Source organism: Asparagus officinalis, chromosome 2, assembly GCF_001876935.1.
Source record: "Asparagus officinalis chromosome 2, Aspof.V1, whole genome shotgun sequence".
Classification (NCBI taxonomy): domain Eukaryota; kingdom Viridiplantae; phylum Streptophyta; class Magnoliopsida; order Asparagales; family Asparagaceae; genus Asparagus; species Asparagus officinalis.
The window spans coordinates 82,719,812-82,731,787 of record NC_033795.1 but is presented as its reverse complement, the minus strand read 5'-3'; the positions used below and the strand labels follow the sequence as shown (position 1 = coordinate 82,731,787).

Below are 11,976 nucleotides of genomic sequence, written 5' to 3'. Positions count from 1 at the left end.
AATTTTTTCTCTTAAAAAAAGTCAAAAAAACATTTCTAGAGACAGGCAGATCCACTCTAGTTCTATTAGTGCAGATAGTCCTCCAAACAAATATAAGAGTAAACAAGTTCCTGATGGGTTCTGCTCGCACTTGGGCAAATAGTAAAGGGAGTCTATTCACACCAATAGAACTATTGGGGGTGTATCCACAATTAAGCCATATCCAAACTAGCAATCTCAGCTACCAAAATAGCTTCTAATACACATTACACCCACATGCATCTGATATCATGGTACTAAAAGGACTATTTTACCCATGACATTTTTGAATCCCATAGGTGGCTGAAGGTTATAACGTGAAGACTGCAAGAGAATACATCGAATTCACCTGGTCTTACAAGACCTGTTATGATTTTAGCATTAGGACCTAAAACACGACCTAATCTCCTTTTTCCTGATTCGTTTATGTAATGGTTACAGGGGGGCTTGTCTGACAAAAAAAAAAATATACAATCTTTTCATCATAACTATCCCACCCAGTGAATAACCAAATAACTTACATTGCGAGAGATAATAGTTCGCATAAAACGAACAGCTGCCACAACCAAAAACTTTTCTCTACGGCGAGTTAAATAGAGGACCTTCTCAATAGCATTATTCATAAGAAAATTGCACCTAAAATGACAAGAAAAACAGAAACATGTTAAGAGTGAGGAGATTGGCAGTGTTTGATCCACAATAACAAGCAATTGATACAAAATAAACTCACTTTATCTTGTAAGGATGATGGAGCACACAAAAACACAGAAGCTCACAGATGTTAGATATAATTTCAGGTTTTGGTGCAGCAGCAGATCTGTCTCTTGAACCCGAACCAGATGATTTTCTAACAGCTTGAGAACGACTTTTTGGAGGACAAGATGATGCTATCACATCAACCAGTTCGTTTAGATGCCGTTCATAAAAAATCTCTATAATTGTGTCCTTCTGTAAGAAATAAAGTAAACAATCAACAAGCCAGTTGATACCAATGATTGAAAACTATAACTTGAAGTACTAGCTTGAGGCAAAAAGATGTAATATCCCTTACATATCAATTTCAAATCAATAAGATGCTGATTAGCTCACATGCAACAGCAGATTTTATTTATAATAAAATTAAACAAAGTGTTAATTTTAGAAAACTCCCCTCAACTATTTTAACTCTAGAAAACCACCCTCAATTATGGAGTTGTTGTTGATAACTCCCCACAACTTTCAAAATATTACTTGTCCCCCCTGAACTTTTCTCACTTAACCCCCTAAACTAATATAACTTAAATCTAAAGGAACAAATGATTTAAAATGACCATAGTACCCCCTCAGACATTAAATTGTGTTACCATAGTGTTCAGTTTTAAAAAAAAAGGTTAAAAATAAATTTTATTTTATTCCCCCTCCCCCTCTTTTTATTCCTCCATCTTCATTGTTAGGTTTACGTGCAAATCTAATTTTTTTTCTTTTTGAAACATTAACCTTCTTTTATTTTCTGCTTGCCCATGCCTTATAAGGTTTGAAACAATTAAAACTTTTAAATTTTTTTAATATTAATTTCCTCATAAAAACCCATCAAACCGAAGTCTAATATTTTGATTGTCTTAAACTCATGAATTTTTTTCAACCAAGGTATTTTAGTCATTTTATATTTCAAGCTAATAGTATTAGGGGGGTTATTAACAAAATAGAAAGATAAAGGGGGTTTTGTGATACACCCTATGGTTAAGGGGGCTTTAATCATATTTTAAAAGTTGAGGGGTTATCTACAACACCCTCAAATTTGAGAAGGGCTTTGTAAAGATAAAATAGCTGAGGCGGGTTTTCTAAGAGACAAGTCCCACAGTCGAGGGGGGTTCCAAAAATTAACCCTTAAGCAAAATACAAAAAGTAGTTAAGCATACAAAACATAAAGAACCAACCAGTGCAAAATTTATTAAACTCAACCTGTGACCCAGTCATCGTATATGAGTCAACCAGTATGCGAATGATTTCCAGAAACTGACAATGCATGTCCTCCCCAAAATCAGTTATCATACCTTTGACCTGCAAAATCCATCCTTAAATAAGTTGACGAACAGGAAAGAAATATAGGCCAATAATATGAAAAGGAAGTACTATCTATATACATTTACTCCACCATTCAGAGATAAACATAACATTCCCACATTTATTGGTGTACAAAAATTCCCTTGCACTTTTCTAATGCATAGTCATGCATATGCCTAGAGGTACGCACTGCAATAACCCGGATTATGACTAGGATGTTCTACATTCTTGTAGAGGTAGTTATATAACACAGGCAATTCTATTGTAAAGGCATAGCTTGCTGGACAGACGTATTGAAAAGGATACTTGTAGTTGTGTGCACTATCAAGAATACCAATGGGTAGTTATTAGCACAGGAAGTTCCACTGTAAAGGTATGGCTTGCTGGACAGACATACTGAAAAGAATACTTACAGTTTGTGCACTTTCAAGAATTAACAAATGGGAAGTGTCGCTTCTATGACAGCATATCTGAGTTTATGCAACATAGGCATAAAGGAACCGTCTAAATGTTACATTTAATTCATGATTTTTCCAGTGAGTTGAATAGTAATTTTGAATAAATTCTTCTCAGCACAATTAAAGACATTTTTCTAGAAGAATGGATACAATGCAACTAAAAGAAATTTTTCTCATAATAAGGGGGAAAGTGATATCCACTTTGTTATTCTACGACGAAAACAAGAATAAAGTAAAAAATAGAACTACATCCCAAGCTGTGTTGTTGCGGCCGCTCCACGGCAGTCGCCTCAGTCATCAGGTACTCCAAGCTACAGCTACTACACGAAATATGGGGTGCATACAGCGAGCGAGAAGTGTGATGCACCTTGTGCCTTAGGGTGCCTCGATTTTCCCAAGCAGGCCTTACTTTTCTACTGCAGTTTCAACTGCATCCTCTCGTTCCTCCTCTTTTGCACACTCTTTTATCATTGTTTCATCATTCTCTTTCTTCTCTTTCCCCAAAAATATTTTGCCTACCCCCTCCACTTCTTCCTTCTTTTTGAGATTTATTGTCTACATCCTTCACTCCTTCCTCCTGTTTCCCCTTTTTGATATTGTTTCCACTACTACTAACATTGATTGTGAAGTCGCAAACTATTGTCCTAGATCCAATCCAACGGCATCAACAATTGATAAGAATAAAGGATTCTAGTTTATCAATTTCTATAGTTCTTCTCTTTCCCGTGTTTAATTTTTCTATTTCACTAGTACCCTGCTAATTGCCTTAAAATTTTCTTCCTTTGAAATATAATTCTTCTTCCTTTTTTGTTTGCTTGATATGCCATTGCCTAATCTATCTTTTCCTCCCCATGTTCCGTCCTCCCTTTCTCTTCTCTACTTCCTTTTCACTACTTGCCTTATTGTCTTCTTTTTTATTTTTCCTTATTTCAACTTAATGGATACATGCATTCCATGATTCATGAATGTGTATCGGGTTCATCTGTTGATGCTGATCAACCGATCATGAGCGGGGTGCATGGTTGACAATCCCTATGGATGATCCAAGCCATTCAACATGAATTGCATGCCTTAAAATGCTTGTGGATGAATCATCCAAGTTAAAAAGGTGCTTCTCAACATGATATTTGAATATGCGATTTAACTGCAGAACCTCTTGATCCCACTGCTCTTGTACCATGTAGACAACCATTATGGACAAAGCTTAGCCGATAAACCGTGAGCTAAAATGCATCATACCAAGTAAACCTAGCAGTAGTCTGTACTAAAAGATGGTCAGCCAACAGTACTGACATGAAAATAATGCTTTAAAAGTGTTGGGACCCTGTCCATGCATTCAACTCGGTTAAGCTTGAATCTAGGTCCTAGCAAATAAGAATGACTAAAATGGAATAGTCTATTCTAACTTAGGCATTGACATAAATATTCAAGTGCTTTGGTAGCAACAACTGGGATTCTACTTTGTTAAAATAAAGGATGCACTAGTCGACAAACAATCTAAACTGCAACATAGGGAACACAACGGAATCTTGCTTGCACTAAAATCATTAAGTCCCTCAACTATATAGATCAAAGTAAGAAACAACCATATTTAACCAACTCAATTATTTGTTAGCTTGCTTACCAAAAATCTAAGAAGGGAATTCCCTTCTTGTTGAATAACGTATGATCTCAAAAGGTTTGGGTCTTGATTAAGAAAAAGGATGAGTATTTCTGTCCTGCATTATGTCAACATATCATTAGTAGTGAAGCCCACAGAAAGGAGCATTACAATTTTTAAAAATAATTAGTGGAAAATATGGAAAATGTAGGAATACCAATTACCCCGTAGTTAAAAGCTTTATATCCTGGCTCTGCAACATGTCAGTTATGATGTCAAATATCCCTTCACTTGCAAGATCCCTGTAACAAGTAGAGTTGTATTAAACTGTAAGAATTAACAGAACAAATAGTGTAAATAATTAAGAAAAACAATGATTAAGAAAATTGCAATGTGCAAGTTGACAGATTCAACACACACTAATTAGAATCATGTTTTGTTTGTTTATTTGGTTAGCATGCCTACACCAACAGCTTTTCTAAGTTCTAAATTTCTCGCTTTGTACATTTCTCTTCTAGTTGCTTAAGCATTTACCCAAGTGACCATGTGCTAATATAGCTTACCAGGGTACCAAGACAATACGGATGATTTTTTTTTATAAATTTCTTTTACATCCCTTCTCTCTCTCTCTCTTTGGACTTAAATATGCCAACTAGTGTTTTAAATTGCAGCTGCCATGAAGGACATGGCGGACTATATGATGGATTTGGGAGCTTACCACAAGGAAAGCTCATCTTTCATATCTATGGCGGTTTTGACCCAATATCGGGGATATATCGGTTCACATATTGGAAACTATGACTGCTACTGTGGCCTGAAATGCGACAGACCCACCTACCCCCTCCTTTTTCAGATTGCAATTTTTAAGTTTGGGTTTATATCACTAAAAGGTCACATGCATATATGAACAAATTATATAAAACAAAAGCAAGTAATTTTGTAATACATCATGCTTCTTTCACTGTTAATGTTTAAAAGTTTCAGTTGAGCTTTTGCTTTGAGCTTCAAGAATGTTATTAACCCACCTACCAATCTGCAATATAATACAAGAATAGAGAACTATTATATACAGAAGTGATTGTACATGCTTCAACAATTAAGATGGAAGTTAAATTGATGTTGTTACTTGTTAGTTGTCTTCTAGATTTCATTTTAGGATATTATATTATACATGCATGTCATCCAATTTGGCACTCCAATATTTACTACACATCCCCAATAGTTTCCAGATTTCTGCAATCTAATATGGATTTTGACCATCCGACATATTCCCAACATCCAATATTTAAAACCTTGCAAGGAACATCCCAGTCTTTCCATGTGCTCCAAGTTGTGTATCCTCTACTCTGCAAGATCTGATATGCCAGTCCATCCACCCACCCTCTCTTTCCACAACCACACCACACCAAACCATTGCTTCATCCTTCACTTACCCATTCCATTTAATCCTTATGCTCTCTTTCCACTTTATATCCCTCAGCCATTCATTCTATACGGAGACTCCTAAAGTTGGAGAGAAACTTCTATGTATCAGAGTTCTTCGTGTTAACTAAGAAAGTCAAGAAAGTGACAAACATCAAAGACAAGTACATGCCTACATTGCCCACACAGAAGTATGTCACCCAAATATAGCACCTTACATGAAATAGCAAGGAAATTTATACCGTCTTAATGTCACACCAACAAAAGGAAATCCTTTATCCAAAATTTTGGGGTCGGTGATGAGAACCCTTTCCTCATCATTTGATGTTGGTTTCGGTCTTATCCCAGTTCTATCATGACAACTGCAAGTATAATCATGTCCCTTTCTATCTGGGACACTGTTGAATCTCAAACAAAAATCACCTCAAGCATTTTGCTCTTGTATTAGCTTACGCCACCTCTAAACTTCCTACAGTTACTCTTCTTATTCTATCTTCTTTTTCCTTCAGTGCCATTTGTACATCTAGATATACTTATTTCAGATTATCCTCCTTTTCATGTGTATTCTTAATTGCCCAATACTTCGATCCACAAATCATGAGAATTTTGTGACACAAGACACACCAAGGGAATTTATCAGTGTCATCATTATGTGGAATGATGATATATGAGAATAGTAACTCCAATAGCATCCTAGTGGATACGAACACTGCCTTTACATCTCTACCTTTATATAGTTGTGCTCTATGATTATTTTCATCTTGCTAGTTCAAAATTCCTTAGATCCTAGAGTGTCTTCCAATATTTATATCTTATTTCTACTTCAAGAAATCACTCGTTTGCAATCATCTCAACTAAGACAAGACCAAGACATGCACATTTGATGTTCAGGTGTAAATTAAGGGGTAGCATTTTCGTCAAACCCCAGGAAGAGCTTAACAAAAACAACAAATTGATTAACGAATAAAAAGTGAAACAATCAAAAGGAAGGAATAGATAGAATCAGGGAAACATCACTGTGACATACATCAAGGTGAACTAACGAGACAAGATGGCCTGCATAATGATTCCAAAGAATGATCTAAATAAACCACTAAGCATAAATATCAAGCAAGAATACCGTGAAAAAGTAATGCACCAGCACTAAGTCAAGTCAAAAATGCAACAAAAAGCGGCTAACAAGGACAAAATCAACTTTTGCAAGTGAGCTTCTAGCTGACCAACCAGTATGTGGCTGGTGAGACTGGACAGGTAGAGAATTAAAATGCAACAAATGAAACAGTTGGAAATGAACAAATTCGTAGGCACTGCTGACAGAAAATTAGTTGCTATTGATTTCAAGGTCTTCTAGTGCAAATAAGGCACTCTTAAGAGATAAAATACAGGTTTATCGAATATAGGGTCCAGATGCATGGCAAGAATAACTAAAGAACTTCCACGAAGAAGGAAAGAAATGCCTTTATGCACCTACGGAAAGGCAAGCAATTTGATTCAGGCTACTCATTCAACCCCGAGTCTAACACCTTTAGAATATGAGTTATCACTCATCACTTATCAAAGAATCTCTTCATACACCTTTAGAATATGAGTTATTACTTATCAAAGAATCTCTTCATACACTGTGTTTCACTGTTAAAGGCCAAATTGTAGCACATGCATCCAGTTTTTATGATATAGAATTAACCAAATAGAGATCTTCCAATAGCAAATAGGTACCGATATTTAATGCCTTACATTGGGTGTGGTTCGACTTTATTCGTCGACATTGAAGCATAATTAGAATCTGTGCAACTTATAGTTATTTCCAAAAAGTTTGGCAAGAACCATTCACAGTTAACACAAGGCAACCCCCCCCCCCCCCCAAACCCCCAAAAAGCATCCAACACTCACCCTTTAAAAAAAAGCACACACCAACAAAACACAACACAAACACGTGCAAGCCACAAAGAGAGACAAACACAATACATGCAACAAAAAAAAGTCTTCCAGAGAAAGGTGCAGATTAAATTTGGGTTCATATGTATTTATATAATTTTGAAACCCGCGAAATTTAACTTACTGCCAGAAGTTACAGCTATATTAGTTACCAGTTTGCCTTAATTAAAAGTACTTGTATCACGCCTGTCTGTAGAAATAATATCAGAGGGAAAAGAACTTAATGTTACAAATAAATATCAGAAAATTTAGAGCCCCTTGCAATTTCAACATAGTCCCCCGAGGCCATTCTACTCTGATGCTAGCAACCCAAAGAAGTAAACAACTATATCTGTAAATTGAGAATATAGAACCTCTATGAGCAAAAACATTCAGCTCAGTGCTCGTCTTGTAGCAAATTCCAATCATCTCAACTATGTAAAAGGTGGTCAAATGAACCTTTTATTTGTAATTATTTTTAAAAGACAACTGTGAGTTGTGAGACTAGATGCTTAGTTGACCAACATAAGCTACTCTGGGAAAGTCTAAAAACAGATGACTATTAACATCGAGAAAGACACTGAATCCTTATTCTTATCCCCTCTATTAATTTCTGGCTTCCTTTATAATTCTAACACTTCAAAATTCCACAATACGTTATTAATTTCCTTGTAATTCAAATGGCTTCTTAGACAAGAATGTACTACTATCTGACTTGCTGCAAGTGATAACAGTTGCTTCAAACACAGAAGAACCAGAAGTCAAAACATAAATAAGCAGACATTTCACTTACCGAAACAACCGTAATTGTTGGACCAATTGCAAGCTCTTACTTAGCGAACAAAACTCGTGCAAGAATAAAACCTGCACGTGAATTTTTAATGGGGAAAAAACGAATCATAAAAAAAACAGATAAAAGTAAAAAAGATAAAGGATTTTGATGCAAATTTGTATTATAAACCAAAGTAAGCAAAGAATTTAACATTGAAGTTATTACCAAATTCCTTTTGGATTCTGGAGAAGTGGAGGATGATCGCATCCTTGCAAATAGTTCTTGGATAAACGATGTGTCGTCCTTTAACAATTGAATAACCTAGCAAAAACTCAAATGTTAAAAGAGATAAATTCCAAATTTAAAAAGAAATTAGTAAAAAAGTAAAGATCCTTACAACACCATTATTTGCATGGATAATGGAATTAAGACTTGTCATTGTTGCTTCATCCAATACTCTTGGTAAAATCACATCCTAAAATTTATGCAGAAATAATAAGAGATAAGATATGCAATGATATGCAACGAATTGTGTGATTAAAATTTCAGATACCGTATTCCAGACCTTTATATAACCAAGTCTATATGTTTGATGTATCTTTGACAGTACTGAAGAATCTTTGATGGGGATGGCCTGCACAAAGGACAAAGCTTGAGCAATCAAACATCATGATTGTTCTAGTTAAAAAGCAGTTTCCAAAAATACCTCCTTGAAAACCACATGCTCCTTCAGAAAAGCACGATGATGTTGAACACTAGGGACATCCGGATCATCTATACAACATTCAGAGAGCATATACCGATTGTCAATCATTAATTATGAAACTGGGAAAACAAGAAAGATATTGTCACATAAACAATATGAAGACAAACTCTACAGTTAAACAAGACAGCCGTGATGCATGGAAATTCAACAAATTTATACTTGCTCAGAAAATCAACAATTCGTGATGTATTCTACTTGAAGAATAACTTGACCTATATAGATGCTTTCATGCAGTAAAGATCTGGCTTATTAGCAATATATTTCCGAGAAATTGTAGTAGACTGAAAGAAAATGTAGCAGAAGGGTTATTTGTATTCATGTATGACATAAGAACAGAAATATTTAAAAAACAAACAATAATTTAATCATTGACACAAAGGTAACGTGCAAGCAAAAAAAGATCTGAAACCAAATAATATTTTGATCTTTGACATGAATGTAGTGTAGTGGAATAAAATTATGCAAGAGCAGACATATTCCAGATCAAATAATAATTTAACCTTTGACAGAAGGGCAATACTTAACGAAATGAAATTATGAAAGCACAGAAAGATTCAAAATCAAATAAAAAGTTAATTCTGACATAAAGATAATATGTTAGGAAATGAAATAAGCAATTAACTTGAAGGAACTTATTTTTCGCCTTCCCATGCTTTTCGCCTCAAATTAAGAAGTGAGACCTTTAAATCCCCTTCAGGTAGTCACTTTCTTCTTTGATGGTTAGCTCTTATTTATATCAGTCCTTTCGAGAGGGTTTTCCTATTTAAACAATTTACTTGACACCAATGTATTCCTACATCTTTCGATAAATTAATTGAACAAAGGGCAGAACAATACCACCATGATAGCATAGTTTCACTCTGGCGAAACGATACACTGTGTGTGAAACTGCTTTGAGGAATAATACCAAAATGACCAACCACACAGGACACGCCCTCAAGGAATAAACATAAGCATATTCTCATTTTATCTAACCAAAACATAGCATATTCTCATTTTACTAACCTAAACATAAGCATACTTCTAACTTGATTCTCTCTCAGTTCACCTCGACAAGAGAAACTTCTAACTTTCTACGAATACACTCATTTCTTATCCTATCACTTAGTGTATATCCACTTGTACATCGTTAAATTTTCATTTCAGCTACACTCTTTTTTTGTACAAAGGTTTGGCTAAGTTTAGAGTTTGATTGGCTTTCATAAACTAATTATTTCTCAACTTTCAAAGAAACCAAATAAAATAAAATAACAGAATAAACAAATGACATTTGGACCTCAAAGCTCTTAAATTACATTCTCCATTAAAAGCAATGTCTGCCATGGGTCTAGTTCTTTGCCAATATTCTTCTCTTGGAATAACTCCAAATGAATGCAAAAACTTAAAAGTCTAAGGCTGAAAAGGTAAATATCAGTAAGTTGTCACCAGAAAACACACAGGGAAGTTAAAAAGAGAATATAAGACCGTAAATCAGGAATATATTTCAAGTGATAATGGTCCCTTGGTACAAATATTATCCATATGACCCCAGCCTGAGTCATTTTGAAGTGGCATAATGTCTACACTAATGCATATAAAATATAGTTATAATTAAAGTGTGTGGATCTCATGTTCAAACTACATCTTCAATTTCACAAGTCCCCTTAAGCAAAAATTACTCTCCCTTCCATGCAAAACTTTGCATGGACAGAACTCACAAATACTCTGCTAGGGTTGGCTTAAGCAGTTTCAGACCAATACAGTGCTATCTGAGGCGCAAAACAAGATCCTCACAGGCGGCAACTCTTTTTATACTATGAAACTCCAGAAATTAACAAGTCAAATAAGATACTGCAGACTTTTGTTTGAGATATACTAATATTTTCAACAAGTTACAGCTTCCAATATTATTATGCTAAGGGAGTCCTAGATCACTAGTCAAAACCCAGCAACATCAGAACAATATACCAGCTGAATCTGAAACTGAATGAACCGAATAACGTGGGGAAATATTTACAAACCGGACTGCAGTTAAACAAATAAAAAAATATGAAATGGCACAAATGATTATGGACATTCTATAAATTCAGTAAGCTAACAAGCAATGCCCAAATTTGCATGAAGATTTCTAGGTTAAATATTCAGGAACCAACTCTGCAGCAAAATGAATGTGTGAAATGAAATGAACCTACACTCAAGGCAACCAATAATATCCAAAATATACTCCTCCCCAAAAATTTTATCAAAGATCTGTGGGTTGTTAAGTAAAACTGCACAAAAACAAAAACAAATGAACGATGTTAAAATTCAACTGGATAACCAAGTGTAATGAAAGAACAGCAGAGTAAGAAATATAAACACTTACTTATCCCTCTAACCAATCTGAATATCATATGAAGGTCCTCCATGTTTTCCAAGTCTTCACACATCCTAAATAGGTTCATAAGCTTCGTGAAAAATTCTTGCTGCAGCAAACAGATAAATCTAGAGTTATTAACTTTGAATAAAAGAAACTCAATTATACACTGCATGGATACCCATTGGAATCCCTTGAATTCGTGTCTGTAGCTGCACTGGCATGCACAAGATACTTGACAGACAGAATCTTTACATGGATATGATCCTAAAAAAGAAACTTTTGCCGAGGAGACGGAATAGATTAAGAATTAGGCGAAGAACTATTCCTAGATGGGTATTCCAATCAAAGTACAATATAACTTTTCCACTTAAAATCACAGAAGCAAAGAACAGCTTACATCTTGCAAAATTAGCTCTGCGGCACGCATTTGATCTGTAATACCACATTCTACCACATTCTGCAAACAAAAATGAATTACCTAAGTAATTCAGGACTCAAATTTAAGAATTATAAGAAAAGGAAATTCAATCAAACAACCAGAGATAAACACATAAGTGCATGCATTGAAGTTCTAATTTTTAACTTTTTTTTAGATATTCCAAGAATACAGAGAAGAAAGGCAATATAAATATAAAACTTGAAACC

General features: G+C 34.9%; 1 protein-coding gene across 2 annotated transcripts in view; it reads right to left on the bottom strand.

Moving 5' to 3' along the window:
• LOC109831881 (serine/threonine-protein phosphatase 4 regulatory subunit 3B) overlaps positions 1–11,976 on the bottom strand; it is a 50,629-nt gene that overhangs the window by 28,289 nt on the left and 10,364 nt on the right. Inside the window, exons 8-20 of one of the 2 annotated variants that reach the window (XM_020399349.1) lie at positions 11,729–11,809; positions 11,338–11,437; positions 11,165–11,242; positions 8,934–9,001; positions 8,793–8,861; positions 8,625–8,702; positions 8,453–8,548; positions 8,249–8,319; positions 4,344–4,421; positions 4,144–4,237; positions 1,960–2,058; positions 749–966; positions 540–654 (exon numbers count right to left, since the gene is read on the bottom strand). In XM_020399349.1, the coding sequence (XP_020254938.1) occupies positions 540–654; positions 749–966; positions 1,960–2,058; positions 4,144–4,237; positions 4,344–4,421; positions 8,249–8,319; positions 8,453–8,548; positions 8,625–8,702; positions 8,793–8,861; positions 8,934–9,001; positions 11,165–11,242; positions 11,338–11,437; positions 11,729–11,809 (1,245 nt within the window). The remainder of the gene's footprint in view (positions 1–539; positions 655–748; positions 967–1,959; positions 2,059–4,143; positions 4,238–4,343; positions 4,422–8,248; positions 8,320–8,452; positions 8,549–8,624; positions 8,703–8,792; positions 8,862–8,933; positions 9,002–11,164; positions 11,243–11,337; positions 11,438–11,728; positions 11,810–11,976) is intronic. The other variant, XM_020399350.1, reaches the window with a different exon arrangement.